Source organism: Taeniopygia guttata, chromosome Z (assembly GCF_048771995.1).
Source record: "Taeniopygia guttata chromosome Z, bTaeGut7.mat, whole genome shotgun sequence".
NCBI lineage: Eukaryota > Metazoa > Chordata > Aves > Passeriformes > Estrildidae > Taeniopygia > Taeniopygia guttata.
This window is the reverse complement of record NC_133063.1, coordinates 64,013,091-64,030,388: the sequence shown is the minus strand read 5'-3', so window position 1 is coordinate 64,030,388 and position 17,298 is coordinate 64,013,091. Positions and strand designations below refer to the sequence as shown.

The window sequence follows — 17,298 nt, the reverse complement described above, 5'->3', positions numbered from 1 at the left end:
GAATCATAGAATAGTTTTAGCTGGCAGGCAACATCTAGTGCAAACTCCTTGCATGTATGGGGACATGTTTCACTAGACCAGATTTCTTACGATATCCCTTCCAATGCCAGGGATTTGAACTTCATTATATTTACAGATAATCATCATATTGGGTTTTTTTTTTATAGGAAGAGTGTACAATCACCAATATGTGGCTTCAAATCTCATTCTTCCTTGGTCATTGTTATATTTAATTTTCTGTTGAAATTTGTTTGGTTTTTTTTTTCCAGTTTTTGATCTTCTTCCTTATTCCAACAAGCGAGTAGTACTTAACTTCTTGCAACAAGCATTTGGGGATCCTATGCTGAATGAAGTGTACTTGCTCTCAACATTCAAATTACAGCCAAAGAGCACGGCCACTGTTTTTGGCCTATATTCATCAGCTGACAACAGCAAGTATTTTGAATTTACGGTAATGGGACGGATGAGTAAAGGTGAGTTGCTTGGAATGTGTATGGTAGAACTGGTGTTGGATCCACAGTCACTGGTGTGTGACAGATGAATGCTGACAGCTGTGTGATTAACCTTTGTGCTTGAGTCATTCCTGTTGCATACTGTCACTTTTCACATCCTGTCTCACTCCTTCAATCTCCTTGATTCTGGTCTCTCCTGGCCAGGAGAAGCTGACCTGACAATCAGCTGATACCTGCTCTGAGCGATGCTGAGAAAGGAGGAAAAAACAATGGAGAATGGAGCAAGGAGTCAATTTGGTTTGGTCTTTTGCCTTTTTCCCCCAGGGACAATCACTGGTTCTTATTACTCAGGAATGTGAGGGACACACGCACATGCTGCCTCATGCATATGAAAGGCAGGTTCTTGTTCCAATGACCCTGGAGGTTAGATGTGACTATACAAGACAAATATTCCTGGCACTTAGAAGATCTGTTGGGTGAAATAAAGTGTTTGTTCTTTATTTACTGGACTTAGTTAATCAGGAGTCAAGAGTAGGAACTGCATCAGTTTTAGAAATAATTATAGTTTCATTGATCTGTGAACCAAATCTAGGATATACTACAATTTTAAGGTTTAGTGAAAGAGTATTGATTCGTTGATTGATTGTTGTTGATTTATTTATTGATTTATCATTGATTGTTGATTTATGTACATTATTGTTGCTGCATTAACTTCACTGCTGTAGTAATTTGGTATTGAGTAATAATTGAATCGAATATACTGTGAAATTCTACTGAGAAATATCAGTTTCTATATAGGGAAATTATTCAATATGCTGCAAAAGAAGAAAATAATACCTTTTTTGTTAAACATTGTTGGGGAATGAGTTAGATAAAACATTGGTAGTTTTGTCAGGTTTGCCAAAATCCTTCTGAGGTAAGGGAATAAGAGCTATGTGTGTGTAAGGGATGGGTAATAGATGGTCACACAGCCTTATCAAAAGTGCCATACAATTCCTAACACTGACTTACTTAATTGCTAAATAAATGATCAATTACACATACTTGCTCTCTAATATATGCATAATTATGTGTGCAAATATTGTACATATATATAGGAACACATATATATACACACACAAATGTGTATATATACATACAAGTTTGAACATATTGAACTGATTTTCAAAAATGTCTGCACGTCTGATGGTTACTGGCAGTCTCTTAAGCCTGTTAGAGTGTTTCTGGTGGAAGGTCACATGGTTTTGGTTTTGTCCTCAGTAGTTTGGTGTTTGAGGAGCATCTGTGTGACAGGGCAAACACAGTAATGGCATAAATATAGGCAGAATGAAGCAACTTGTCCTGTTGCTGACAGTGTTGAGTAGATGGGGGACGTCTGTAACCTGTCTGATGTCAAGGATTGACCATCAGATTGACATAAAAGATTGGCCAAAGAGAGGGAGGTTTTTTGCAGCAAGACTGTGCATTGGGTCGCTTTGCCTCCTTACTACTTTAGAGCACCTTGTTTAAGGCATATGGCAGTGAAAAGTGATAGGCAGTGTTTTCACACGTGATTTCTCTGGAAGTGTTCGGAATCCCATATGGCTGCTTCATACAGTAAGTTAAACTGCATCCACAGGATTGTCATGTAAGCTGCAAGTATGGAGTGTGTGAGCTGGGTATGATCTTCTCAAGACTGAACATCATCGCTGAAGTGGTTAACCAATGTTGGCATCTCAGCAAAAGGGAGAGTCTTCATATCTGTGATATTTCTCTGCATGGTATTTCTAGTTATGTGCCCAAATCTGATTTAGGGAGCTCAAAGCAGGCCTTAGTTATACTTTAAAATGCCACGTTTAAGAGTTTTGTTCCCAATGGTTGCTTCATATTCTTGCTTTATTGTGGTATAACTGGTAGTAATGTGTTTATAACACCTAAACATTTATAAAAGCACAGGTCTGAATTACTGCCTTAATGGCTAAACTTATGGTTGACAATTGTGCCTTTCCAGAGATAGATAGCATCCATGGATTTCTTTTTAATTATGGGTTTAATTGTGGATTTCTTTTTTAATTATTCTTTTATAGAGCACAGTTAGTGCATAGAAATGTTTCAGTTAAACAATTTTGTGAAGCACCTCCTATTTTAATTGAAAGCAGTTTATGTGACACTCTCATGAATATCTGTAAAATATTCAAGCAGCATAACATACTGCAGGGGCTTGTATGAGTTAAATCTTAGAGGTGGAGGCTGTGATCCAAGAAAATCTCTCTTCAAAAGCCTACTCTAGTTTACCAGATGAATATTTGGCTTTGGCTGAGGAAAGATACTTGATCTTCCTTCCAAGTCTGATTGCTCCTTGTCCTGAAACTATTCTGGCAGGGTCTGTTCTGGGCCCTGCCTCCATCTCCTCTTTCTTTCTCTAGGCTACTGTTTCGTTTGGTCACTCTGAATGCAGGGCCCAGATCCAAAGACCTTACTTTTATATGCCAGGCGTGGATAATATTCACATAAATAAAATGCCTGCAATGTACTCTGTCTTGTCATATCTTTGAGTTTGCCAAGAAATGCTACCTTTTAGCGAGTTACTGGTGACCTCATGCACCTTTGCGGAAATCTCAGCTCTGGCAGTGTTTTGACATAGACAGTAGTGAAAACATTCCTGATATTGATCACAGCTGTTGAGGCTCTAGCACTAGTCTAGAGTTCAAAGATGGAGACATACCCTGCCCCATTCATGCTAGTATAAATCTGGGGTTTTTTTAATCATTGGACTGTGGAATTTAAAAAATTTTAGAGAGCATATGTGCAGTAATTTGGAAGGTCACTAGCACACAAGTATCATAGATCAAAGCAATTATATTAGTAGTGGAAAGATAGGAAGCTAGTTTGTTAAATTTGATAGTTTCAATAAGTAGCTGTTACTAGGTCCAAAGCTAGTATGAGCTTTTACCTCCACTATATCCACAATTTTTGGTTGACTTAGTGTCAGATCATTTGTGAGCTCTCACTTGATGTAACTGTAGCAGCCATAAGTGAATTTCAGACTTTAGCAAGAGCCAGCACGTAAATATTTAGATGCCTGATGTCTCTGCAGCTTGATTCCTCATGCACATAACTGATAGGATCAGGAAATAAGAGACTGTTGGTTGGTGATCAGTGGAATCTTTGAAGGTCTGTCTGATACTGCAGGGTAGTTGTACTCTGTCCAGATGCATTCAGCTCATTGCTTCTGCAGATAGGCAGTTGGAGAGCCAGGGAGAGATTTGTGGGGAGAACTAGCTAGCTGATCTTAGAGATCTGGCTCACAGATTCTAGCTTACTGATCCAATTTCCTTAGGAAAGAGACTTTCTTTTCAAAATTACTCAGCAAGTATTTATTGCAAGAGTATTTGTCTGCTGTTGTGGGGTATTTTTGATGGTGCATTTTACTTAACGAAATGAGAATTTTTATTAGGTAGGTCAGTCACTAATGCTTTTAAAAAGAGCTGAGAGAAGGTTTAGTTATATCTAGGAGTGGACTATGCCTTTTCTGCATTATACTTTGGTTTTATTGAGTGTTTGTTACAGAGAAGTGCAGGTTATTGGTTTGGAAACATGCTTCCTTTGGTTTCTAATTATACATTTGGACACACTCTTAGGATGGCTCCACTGTATGTGGTATGCATCACTTAAATTAATTTTCTAGTTGCACACTTCTGCTACAGAATATTTCTGGGACTGTAGAAATGTACAAACCAAATATACAAACCATTTCTGGGTCTGTAGATATGTACAAACCAAGGTGCTGACTGGAGGCTGCCTGCTAGGCCCTGTAACTTTACCACTTGCCTTTTAGCACATTATGGCCTGTAAAGTGACTTTGGTTAAGCCATTTAGAGAGGCCTAGACAAAGCAGAGAAAAACTCAGCACAGGCAGCAGAACTTCACAAATAGAGAATCACGTAAGCATCCTGGTAGTGCTGCTTGGAGAGTCAGTGTCTCATTTATTATTACCATTGTGTCTGCATATGGGATGCATTTGCAAAAGTGGACATGTGGAAAAATACCAGAGCAATTGCAGATTTCCACAGGATGTTCCTTGATCAGCCTTGGGCTATCTGCTACCCTCTGATAGTTCTTCTGTGTATTTTGTCCTAGCGGTGCTGCGCTATCTGAAGAGTGATGGAAGGCTGAATTCTGTGATCTTTAGCAACATCCAGCTGGCTGATGGGAAACCCCATGCTGTCATCTTGTGGCTGAGTGGCCTGCAGCAGGGATTGAGCACAGTAGAGTTGTATCTGGACTGCCTGCGAGTAGGTGCCATTGAGGACTTGCCAAAACCATTTTCAGCACTGTCTCAGAAGGTGGTGTCAGCTGAGTTGCGCACTCTCCAGGAAAAGCCACAGGTGAGCATGGAAACTGGGAACAGGCTAAGGACTTAGAGGAATCACCAGTGAACCTCTGGATCACTGAATTCAAACTTCAGTTCTCACAGCAGCCAAGCTCTGTACAGTAGTACGTTAATACTAAGTTGTGAAATAAATGTAAATAGAAGCTCCGTATGGAGCAGGTGAAATCTTAGCTCACATGAGCCCTATAAAAATTTTGCTATTTGTCTTAGACATAATTTTTAGCTTTTAAAATAAAATTAAAGAAACCTACTGTCTCCTTCACGTCAATCTAATTGTTTTTTTGGGGAGTGGACTTTTTGTAAGGACTTAGCTAGTGTAGTAAGGGCAGCTTTTCACTAGCTTCTTACAGCTATTCTGTATTAGCAGTGCTTGTCTATGTATGTGGCTTTCCTCTTCATGATACAACAAGAGACTAAAAATGATAAAAGAAAGGGAGGACTCTTGTGATGCCAGAGTGAAAGCCTCACCTGTTTGACTGTAATAGCTTTTCTTCCTCTGTCTGTCAACCAGGAGTTGATAAAGCTTCCCTATCAGTGATCTGAGATAAACAGTGTCTTCCACAGCATCTTCCATCATCATTAATCAAAAATACTTATTAGAAGATACAAAAGCATTCTTCCACAGCACCTTCCATCATCATTAATCAAAAATACTTATTAGAAGATACAAAGGCATTCTTCCCCCAAGGTTGTCCACTTGCTTTGTTTCATTACAGGCTTGAAAGTGAGCCTGTTTTTATAGAGAATGTCTGATGTGCCCATATTCCTGGAATGAATATATGTACCTGTTTGAGAGGAGAGGAAAAAAAACACTGCTTTGGATGCACTTTAAAAAAGTCATATACCACAGAAATATGTGAACTTCCTAGTATGTGAGATCATATGAATTGAAACTGTAAAAAAAACCAAAAAGTTTTAAATAAAACCATAGCTATGCAAAAATCTGCAGGCAAATATCAGGGATTTTATACAGTTCACGTGGTGATGGATAGTCCTGAAGGGAATGGTATAGGACCCCTGCATGCGTAGGAAATGGACTCCTTCTCTTAAAAAATGAATTTACTTTGTCTGATATTTTATATTCTTCCCATTGTTGTACCAGAATTGTGAGCTCTGTTTTCCTTCTGAGCACAGGATACACTAGATGAGCTAAAGCTGGTAACTGGAGGAACCCTTGCTGAAGTGGGAAACCTGCAGGATTGTTTTCTTCAACAAATTGAGGCTGTACCTCAGTACACTGGTAAGGCCTGCAACTGGGAGTTAAAATTATTCTTAATGATACCAGTGCAAGGAGGCTAATGTGATGAATATTGAAAATGTGAAGACGCCTATAGTCAAGTAATAACAATTATTTTACTAAATTATAGCTATGACAATTTCCTGTAAATGTTTTAGAAATTGCTCCATTTGGAGATAAAACTTGCTGGTGATATAGCAATGAATTGTTTTAGTGAAAGACAAGTCTGTAATGACTGAAAGAGGTTTTTTAGCCTAATTTAGAAGGCAAATTTTTGTGATGATAATCTGCTTGTGTCAGCTTAATAATATTTTAAGTATTCAAATTGCAAACAATTGCAGATGGAAAGCAGTGCTTTTATATGGGGTACATTGCTACTGGTTGTGTGAAAGGAAGATCAGTGGAGTAGCAAGACCTACCCATGTACTTATCCATACTGACAGCGTCCATCGCTTGTTGAGCACTGGACTGTCACCCAGAGGGGAGGAGGTGTGAAGGAGCTTGCAGGAGACTGAAGAAAATGTTTGTGCCATGGCTAGAGAGCCTGTATGTCTGTGTGGGAAAAGCCATTGCATAGTAGCCACTAGTCCTGCCACAGTTAAGCCAAGGCTTTTGTCACCTGCTGAATGGGACATTGATTTAAAAACAATTTATTTTCAGCCTGTGCTCAGCATTGTGCAGACTGAGCAGGGAAGAGGGAGGAAGGCAAGGAACTGAGGGTATTGGGATTCTTGCCACCCTCAGGGGCTTAATGCTATCCCCTATGTTAGGTGAGGGTGCTTCCCGACCTCTGGACACAGAAAACCTGTCCTAGACTGTCCCATCTGTAGTTGTTCTAGTCCCTGTCCATCTGCCTTTCTGCTGTGGGTGTGAGGGAGAAGAAAGGGTTCACACTGTGTATGTAGTATGTTAATATATGACAGCCATAGGAAGGAAACTCAGTTCAAGGTTTGAAACATTATTCATGATACCTTGTCTCTTGTGCCCTTGCCTGTCCCCTGCCAAGCCCAACCCTTCAGCTTTGCCAGTTTTGATAAGAACAGAAACAAGATGCAGAAATTTTATGAGAGCATCGTGGGTATGTCACATGAATGTAGGCATCAGTGGTGTGTGGTGGTAACAAAATCTGGTCTACCTTTCAGCTATGTACGTCCTTAGTTCCAGATATGTCTGTTTCCTTTCTTCTTAACATATATACACCTAGATAAAAATGAATTTTATCCTCAAAGCTCTCTCTTTTTCACTAAATCAACAGCATTTGAACACAAAACAGAAGGGTAATTCAGTGTTTTCTCCTGCAAAAACTGGCAGCTCTCTCACAAGTTTCCAAATTACAAACTTGCAGCTTTCTCATTTGTAACTTTTTGCTCACTAATCAGTAATGGAAATGGTAATATACAGATAGACTGTCTCTCTGTGGCTGCCTCCACCTGACTTAGACTCTCAAATTCAATTGCTTTTAACTTTCAAGGGGAATCAGTATAATTAATAGTAGTAATAATAATAATAATAATAAACTACTCACATAAATATATCCAAAGTCTATATAGTCTAATCCCCCAAAAGAAAAGGTGGGTGTTCCAACAGTAATTTTAACTTCTCTGCCTTGAGCTTTGTGTATGCATCATGATGCCCTTTTATGGCAATGTCAATTTTGCCTACTGCCAGGAAAAGCTGGAATGCAAATGCTCAGCAGTGTAGGGGGGTGAGACCTAGTATCTTGGTAAAAATGTGTGCTTTCATATTAGTTGGAAGATTCTTGGGAGTGCTTGGACCTGAATAACTGTACATGGCTTTGACTGTGTGCCTGGTTGTTGCTCATTGCTTTCTCAGCAGCATTACCTCCATGTTCAGTCTGTGAGGCTGAGACACCTAAGCAGTGAGATGAGATTATGATGATCAGACACAAACTGAAGGTGTATATTTGGATTTTTGTGTTTGGGTAGGAAAATAGGATGCAAGGTATACTGGGTGTGATAGATGAGATTAGTATGCTGCATGTGATTACCATCACAAAATCATTGTGGTCCCAAGAGATCTTAAGAGGTTGTCTAGTTCATGTAGAGTACTTGAATCTGACAAAGTATTAAAAAAAAAAACTATGTTGCACCAGACCAAAGGTTCTTTAAACAAGTTGCTGTTAGAGACAGTATATCACTATAGACCCACAGGCAAGAGGATAGTGGAATGGAGTCTTAGTGTGGTTTTCTCTGGATTGTTCACTGTTCTCCAGTTCATGGTATTCAGAGCTCTTGACTCGGAGGTGTTGTCTTTGTTTTGTACTCAATATATGGTTTTGTCCATTAATCTGTCCAGTTAGTTTTAAAGGCATGGTCAAGAAATTTATCACATATCTGAGGAATATTTCCTTCTCTTTACTTGGAACTTGCCTCTTCCTAATTCCATAAAATTTGTTTGTACAGCTTCTTTGGTGAAAGATTATAGGCTGTTCAGAAATGTTTTTTCTTGTCAGCCATCATCTATACTATAATCCTTGTTTGCTCACCACACAAGAAACCACAATCTTCCAGAGTTCAAAAAGTTGGACGATGTTCTCACACATATGGTGTGATTCTTGAGATTGTCCCATATGGGGCCAGGATTTGACCGAATAATCCTGATGAGTCCCTTCCAACCCAGGCTATTCCATGGTTCTATGGGTGTCATTCTCTTAGAATGACAATTCATTATTTGAGTGACACAGACAGGAGCAAATGTGTTGCTTGAGCCAGAGAGCTGTTGCTCCTAAGGGAGGTAGAAGCAATAGCTCTGAGGTGTTTCACTGTGGCAAGTATTTGTGCATGCTTGGGCCAATTGGCTGTGCAATTAAACTGGTTCTATACTGCAACATCCTGGCAAGAGAAAGATGGGGACTTCAGATAACTGTATAGCTTCTTGCTGGTACCTTTTGCTTACCTGCTTTCTTCTGGATCCACTATATTGTGGACTGACAGCTTCCTCAATAGCCTTTCTGAGTACTTATCCCTAAACACTGGTTATTCTGCTGCAAGTGGGGCCTGCTGTTGGAATTACTTTTAATGGAAGAGAAAAGAACCAAAACCAGGTGTATCCAGCTGTTTCTGCTCTGCTGTCTAAATTTGCATGCAGGACATGTAGTTCATGGCAGTTTAACCTGTTTAGTCCACCTTAATGCAAAACTTAACTACAGAGTAGATCTGGTTTTGATTTAGATGCTAGCCAACAAACACCATCTGAAGTCTTGAGAATTTTTTGCAGGTTTCAATCACTAATGCCTAAATGAGCCTATATTTTAAAAATAAAACAAGAAGAGATCCCAGCATCTGCCTGACAGCCTGTGTGCTAAGTTCCACTATGGGATTCTAAAATGCATATTATGTCCTGCTGTTGTCACCCAAATAAAAATATGGCAAGTTTATGACTAGAACCGAGGCAGGCTGTGGAACAGGTGATTCCTGACTTCAAATTTGTTCAGTGTTTGGATGAGAAAAATCGAAGTGAAGAAAACTTAGTATGTAAGGATTTGGATGGTTCCCCTTAGAATGTTTGAAAACAGTTAGACATGCTTTGAAGTACAAAACAATAAGGTAAACATTAAGAGACACATTTTTCATATAAGCTTTCAGTACTCACAAAAATAGCATGTGAATAAACCTGCCTGAAGCTATCAGGCATAATATCAAAATATCCTGCCTGCCTAGACTGTGGAAGAGCATATATTTGTGAAGCTTGTTTTTAGATACAGACTTAGAGAAGTAAACAAATATCTTCTTCTTAAGAGGTACAAATTCACAAGTAAGCTGCAACAAAGAGAAGCAACTACAAGCTACTGTGCTAAACATGCTCTCCACTTCTTCTCTGTCACTGACTCAAAACCAGTGTTTTATTTAAGATATTAAAATCTCCTGTGAACATCTTGGGTTTGATCTGGTCCTTCCCTATGGCTCATTACAGATGCAACTTTTGGTCTTGTCTTAGAGGTCTTTAACTGGTTACTTGGTATTGAAGACTGACTTCTGGTGTGAGTTCATAATGTGTTGAGGAGATATTTTGTGAGTCCATACAAAGTCTGCACCTGTCAGAAGCAAATGCAGCCATGAAACTTGTGCAATGTGATGAGCTGCCTTTGAGAAGAAAGGCCAAGTGACTGTTGCAGTTACTAAAAACAGTGTTTTGTCAGAGCAGGCACTGTTGATGTGTTCTCAGAGCTTCACAGTGAGCTTGATCAGAAAGCTGGGTAACTTCACTTTGAAAAATATGTATGAATATGTAGTGGTTACAACTGTGCTGTGCCAACAGGACCGAGGAAGTAATTAACCCTCTGCACTCAGATTGGTGAGGTTGCACCTCAAATCCTGTGTTCAGTTTTGGGCCCCTCACTTTAAAAATGAGATTGAGGTGCTGGAGTGTGTCCAGTGAAGGGCAACAAGGCTGGTGAATGGACTAAAAAATGTGTCATATGAACAGGTGAGGGAGCTGAGTTTGTTCAGTCTCAAGAAGAGGAGGCTCAGGGGGACTTCATTGCTTTCTGAACCACCTGAAAGGTGGGTATAGCCAGGTGGGCGCTGGTCTTTTCTGCCATGTTTGCAGAAGGAGGGCATCAGGAAATGACCTTAAACTGAGGCAGGGGAGATTCAGCTTAAATACTAGAAATATTTTTTCATTATTAGGGTGATCAGGCATTGGAATAAGTTACCCAGGGAGGTGGTGAAGTTACCTGGAGGTCCTCAGATGGTGGCTGTATCTGGTGCTAAGGTGATGGTCTAGTGGTTTAGGGGTCACAGTGGTAGTGTTGGGTGGATGGTTAGACTGCATGATCTTAAAGGTCTCTTCCAACACTGATGTTTCTATGACTCTGACTCTGTGACACAGAACACACTTACGCACGGTGTCTTCTGCTTGCGTGCATATATGCTTCATGGCCTCACCTTGCCCTCTTGCCCCAAATAGGTTATCACAAATACCAGTTCTGAAATCCTGAGGTTTCACTCAGGTTTGCTGGTCTCAGGCCTTGGGAGGAACCAGTAGCACTAGTGACCTTAGTTGCCTAGGAGAGCCTTAACACTGAAGTAATGGTAGAAGAATTGTGATCTTATTTTTCTCTGTGTGGAGAGCTTTCTGCTTTGCCCATTTCTGTGGTATATGAGGAGTTGAGTCCAGAAAAGCCTTGAGTTTGTGAAAATCACCCTACAAATTTTGAAGTAAATACTGTGTTTGCTCTGATGATTTCTACAGGGCTTGCGTAACAGTAGTGTCTGTCCTCCATGGCTCTTCATGGGGTTTCTGTCTTGTATCTCAGAAATTACCATGACAAACGAAGAAGAGTTATGTTGTGCTCTCTTTTTCATTGCTGCTTCCCTGCAGGTGATTTTAATAGGCAGCTGATGGGTCAAATGATGCAGATGAACCAACTACTGGGAGATGTGAAAGACCTTCTTAGACAACAGGTAATGTAAGGAGGCTTTGGTGTGAAATATCCCAGTTTTGCTTCTTTGATAGAGTCAGCGCAGATAGTGAGTAAGCAGTATACTCCTGTCTAGAGTTATTGCCTTGAAGGCATGACACAATTAAGAAATAACTATATAGGTCCTGGTACCCTGTGCTTGCAAGGGAGGATCATTGAATGTGGGAGTGTATGGGGCTTGCTTGTTCAGATCCTCACCTTGTCTGGTGAGGAAGTAGAGCAGCTCCTAGCCCACTACTAGATAGTTGTGGGTCTGTTGCATGGAACTGAAATTGCATCTGTTTCACTTGCTGGTGGGCGACAGAACTGAAATTGCTGGTGGCACATTCTTTTGGTCAAACAAGGCGCTTTGGACCTTTGATGAAGGCTTAAACTAAGTACATCCATTATCCATAGCCTTCATTTATGGAGTACAAAGAGCATCTCATTTAAGACCAATTACTTGTGTTGCATGGTTTGAGTGGCATCTTGGGGGCTATTGTTTCTGCTCTCAGCCAGGTGCAAACTGAAACTATCTGCAGCTAAATAACACTTATTTTCTCTATTCTCAAGGTCAAAGAAACAACTTTTCTGAGAAATACCATAGCTGAGTGCCAAGCATGTGGTGAGTATTCCTGTTATTGCTGGTAATCTAGAAGAGATTAGAGTTGTTTTAAAACTAGTATTGATCCTATTAGCTTTATGTGGTTTCTAAAAAGTAGTTTTCAAAAAATACTGTGGCCAAAGTTCTAGTGTATTTGTATTTAGACACAAATTTTAAATAGATTTTCATTAGAGAAAAAGCTTCCACAGACCCAACAATCACCTGTAGGTGGATAAAATGCCACTGAACCAAGCAGTACCACTCAGGCTCTACTGTCAGTTCTCACTCTGCCACAAAGCTGTGACACATATTCTGGTAGAGGGAGACACCATCTCCCAGCTCTCTCATGCACAGTCTTAGTAGAAGGACAATGGAGAAATCATATTCTGCTCTGGTGGTATTATGAGTCTGAGGAAGATCCTATGCAGTCCACCTGAAGTGTGTCTGATTCTGAGTAGGCAGCCCCTAGTTAACAGCAGTAAGACTCAAAAGGTGGTCTTTATCTTTTCTCTAAATGAAAAAAATGAATACTTTTCTAAATGCTACTGCATGGCCCTCCTGCATCACACACAGCTGACAATCAATGCGCCAGTGCAGTCAGTATAAAAACCAATATATAAAAACCCTTACTGTGTGAGATGAAAGGTCTTAAACTTATCAGGCCTTTTAGTTGATTTCTTCTCCTGGTCTATCAGCCTCATCAAAACTTAAGTTGAGCTCTAGGGAGGGTAACCCTTTATAAGTGCCAAAGGAAAACTCAAATTCCTACATGCACTTGTACCAAAGTTCTGTACCGACCAAAGTCTCAGAAAGACCCACCTTTGGCTTGTCTCTGTGCACCTAGGCCTGTGTACTTGCATAGTCCTGCTGCGTTTGTGGGCTGCCTGCTGCTCCTTCTTTATTCTTCTTACTTGTAGACTGTCAGAGATGCTGTTGTGAAACTAGAACAGTGTTTTTCTTACAAAGTGGAGGTGTTACAAATTTAGCCAGAAAAATGCCCTGTATTTGTACCCTTATACTTGAGGCCCTTGGTCTGAAGTTACAGGCTTTCAGAGTTTCCTGTCCTGGCCTGTGGGAGGATGGATTGTAGGAGAATAGAGACAGTGCTGAAGGCAATCTTGCCCCTGAGGAGTTGCAGCTGTACTAATTACCCAAGAGTAGGAACAGGCCTATCTTTAATAGGGCACAGCTGTGTCCAGTAAGGATGGGTGTTATAAAAGAGCGGATTAGCTGGTTGAGAGGGAGCTGGAGTTTGTTGGCTGGGCTACAAGGAGTAAGGAAGGCTCAGGCAGTTGTGCAAGGGACAGTAGGGGTTGGTATGTGCTGCTAGGGACAGAAAGGATCAGATGTTCATGTTAGGGACATTAGGGGTTAGTATGTGCTGCTAGGGACAGAAAGGGTCAGGTGTTCATGTTAGGGACATTAGGGGTTAGTATGTGCTGCTAGGGACAGAAAGGGTCAGGTGTTCATGTTAGGGACATTAGGGGTTAGTATGTGCTGCTAGGGACAGTAAGGGTCAGGTGTTCATGTTAGGGACATTAGGGGTTAGTATGTGCTGCCAGGGACAGAAAGTCGTGACAGGGACAGGTAGAAGTCAGCCAGCCGTGTGGAAGAGAGAGAAAAGGAGTCGGTATTGTGAGGAGCTGCCTGTGAGAACTCACAGAGAGAAGGTATGAAAGCCTTACAGTAAGATAATAAACCAAAGGTGACAGTTCCCATCCACCATCGATTGGTGCCAAACACCAATGCCAACAATTGGTGGCCCATACGGGGATGAGTTCTGACACTGGCCAGCAGCAGATATGTTTTAGGACTAACCTAGAAGGAAGACTCCAATATGTAGCCAAGAGAAGCCCATGGAACTAAAAGAATAGCCTCAATTTCCCTTTCTGGGGACAAGTAAGTTCCTGAGCCATTCCCAGCATGGAGCCTTTCAGCCACAGCACAGCTGCTGGTAGCAGCACAGTGCAGGGACATGAACTGTCTTGGGAATTTCTTCAGAATGCCTGCCAATTGAGAGCCATGATGAACATTTCTTTCAACCATTGAAACTATTGTTCTTTCTGCATTGAAGGTTTAGGCACTGTGAGTTTTCCAACTCAGCTTCCTAGGCGCACTAAACCGAAATGTGAAGTTAATTCCTGCTTCAGGGGAGTGAGGTGCATGGAGACAGCAGAGGGATTTCAGTGTGGGCCCTGCCCGGAAGGACTCACGGGAAATGGAGTTACATGCTCAGATATTGATGAGGTAAAATAGTTACTTTCACTGAATTAAAAAAAAGCTAAAAAGCAACTGTTTCATACATATCAATGGGTTGCTAATTACTTTGTCTTTAGCATTTTCTGGCTGCTTGCATAGTGAATACCAATTAATTCTGATTTGATTTTATATCCCTGTTTTGCTGTTTCTTCAACTTTATGGAAGTTATGTATGTGAAAACTTGAACCACTCTGTTGAGTTGAGAAGTCACTTAAAGGAGCTTAATGTTTGGAAAAAATCCAAATCACTATTTCTATTCCACAAGAAGATGCTGTAGCTTCTGTTATAGGCTGCAGAAGCACTTTTTTTTAATATGGACTTTGTTTCTTTAAATTGTTAGGCTCCTGAACCAGCCTTGGAGACCAAAGTCTTTGCTTCAACCCAAACCTGAGTCATGTTTGCATCCTTACCTTAGAAGTCTATGAAAGAAAATAAACAGTCATTGTCATTGTTCCTTTTGCTTCTTTGTCTTTGTGTTGAAATCTAGTAATGTTGACTTAAATCTACTCTTTTTTTTGCTATATGTTAGAAATTCAGAGCTTGCTTGGATTGAGGACTGAATTAATAAATCTACAGTATCTTAAATGATTAAAGAAAACCTATGTTAATTGGAATGTGACACTCGGAACAGAAACGACACAACCACTTACATGTTCATTGCATTTTTTCTGTGGGATGGCTTTCACCATTACTCTTTAGTCTTTTTTGTGAAAAACTACCTGGATGTGGTAGACCAAGAAACCAGCAGAACTAGATCATAAACTGTGCCTGTGGATAGTTACTACCACATTAGTACCAGTGTACCTGTTTAATAATGTAAAACAGCAAAAGCAATTCCCTATTTCCTCTTCCTAGCCAACAAGAAATGTGCTTTGACTGCTCTTTTGATTTACTCCCTCCTGTAGACCATCAGGAGAGGATTTGATGTGCCTCACACCTGTCTGCAAAAAGCACTGGGGAGAGAAAGTGAGTTGAGTGTGGCAATTTCCTGCAACATTGGCAATGTCTCTTGTTTTGCCTTACATGCTATGAACTATGCCTGCTGCAACAGAAGGCACAAAAAATGGAAGTGGAGCTCTGAAATGTGAATGGACGTGATGGATCCAAGACAGCTGTGGTACATGTTTCATGCTACAGACAGCCATGGTGTGAGGTTCAAGCCAGCCTAGGTGGAGCCTGCCAGTATGGGTGGGTTTCACCTCCTGAGCTATTTTCAGACTGAGGCAAAGCATGGCAATAATCTCCTCCCTGCCATTTCCAGGGTCGGAGCAACTCTACCCATTACAGCAGTGGTGGATAAAGAAACAAGAGAATGGTTTATGATGGCTTGATGTTAAAGTGGTTGTCTGTTAGCAGTCAGGCTCTAATCACCGGGGATTCATGTACGTTCATCTTCCTGCCACCATTCCACATGACAGACGACCTGCTTTCACATTAGAAACAGCAAGGAATTTTTGCCAAAATTGTGTTATAAAATCTTGCTTATTATGAGGTCTTTATGTGGAAGTGCACCTTGTCAGGAGCAGTTTTGTTTGCCAGGAAATACCTACTTAATCAGCTGGATTTTTACTTGAGAGTTGCATGTGGAGAAATTAAGAAGCAATAAATGGCAATAATTTTGAATTGTCTAATGAGAGAAATGTATCATATTACTTTTTTTCCTGAGTTAGCTGACGTGCAGGAAAGTTTTTTTTGGTCGGGTTGTTTTTTTTTTTTTAATTTATTTAAAGCCTTTTATGAACGAACTATTTCTGTATTTCCTGATAATAGGCATTTAAAAATAAAGTATTGTACAAATTCTGGTAAAGACAAATGTGGAACATCCCTAAGAGCTGCCATCATCTTTCCTGAGGTTGTCAGCATCTCTGCAGTACCCTCCCTAATTGATTACCAGTTTGAAGACATTGCTTTGGTATGCTGGTGCCCATTATCTTGGGATCTGCAGCTCTGCTCTGTGTGCTGTGTAATTTGGGTGCCCTCTGCTGCCTACAATAAGGAATCCACAGCAAAATAAGGAGGCACAAAATGTCTGTCCTAGGTTTGACGTTTTCCATATATCACTGACTGACGTACTATTAACAAACCTTTCTGTCAAACACACTATGATATTAAACATTTGCTTCTGTGTGTGTGTTTGGTTACAAGTTGTAGGTCTCTTGTAGGTGGATATTGTCTGGTTTGTTCTCCCTTTGTCTTGCCTAAGTTTTTCAGTTAGTGATGCAAGGAGGATTTTTTTCCTTTTTTGGCATTTTTAAAAACTCTTTAGTATTCATTTCTCATGTTTCTCATTTATTGTTGTCTTTGAGTCCTGTGCAGCAGGATGGTGTGTTGATGTTTATGGTACACTTATAAACTCTTATTACCAAGCAGCTAGTGTTGATGTTGGAAAGGCAGCAATGTGGGATGTATTTCCCAAACTGGCACCCACAAGACCAGTGAAATCGGTCACAGCTGTTTTGTAAAACTGCATAAAGCAATAAAGTGAATGGTGCCTTCAGGCCAAGGGTGATTTTGTGGGCATGTGATATTTTGGGAGAAGTTCCAAGGATTGTTTGTGGGCCTCTGGTCTGGAAATGTGTGGATGCCACTGACACATCCCTGCTTATCTGGCTTATGTTTGGATTCCTACTGGCTGAGATTTGTCCAAATATAAATGAAGGAAAATGCTACTGCCACTTCTGTGTGTACAAAACACATTAGAAGGGGTGTTTGGAGGCTTGGAGTTATGTGGCTTTCCTGATACTGTGGTCTGGACTCTTCAGCCTCCAAGGGACCTGAATCTTCCCAACTCACGGAAGGATTCAGGATGAAAGTTTCAGATATCAACTACAGGCTGTAATGAAAGGTTGCAAATGTTATTTAAATGACAGAGATAGCTGAAGACCTGCTGAGGTCGGAAATACCTGCAGAGACCGTTTCTTCTCTAAACCCTCTCTGAGCAGAGGATGTACA

General features: G+C 40.5%; 1 protein-coding gene across 2 annotated transcripts in view; it reads left to right on the top strand.

Moving 5' to 3' along the window:
• Positions 1-17,298, top strand: part of THBS4 (thrombospondin 4) — a 45,112-nt gene that overhangs the window by 9,023 nt on the left and 18,791 nt on the right. For both annotated transcript variants that reach the window (XM_032744505.3, XM_012577692.5), the window contains exons 2-7: positions 270-473; positions 4,572-4,819; positions 5,959-6,064; positions 11,405-11,487; positions 12,057-12,108; positions 14,162-14,334. In XM_032744505.3, coding sequence (XP_032600396.3) covers positions 341-473; positions 4,572-4,819; positions 5,959-6,064; positions 11,405-11,487; positions 12,057-12,108; positions 14,162-14,334 — 795 coding nt within the window. In that variant the 5' untranslated portion in view covers positions 270-340. The remainder of the gene's footprint in view (positions 1-269; positions 474-4,571; positions 4,820-5,958; positions 6,065-11,404; positions 11,488-12,056; positions 12,109-14,161; positions 14,335-17,298) is intronic.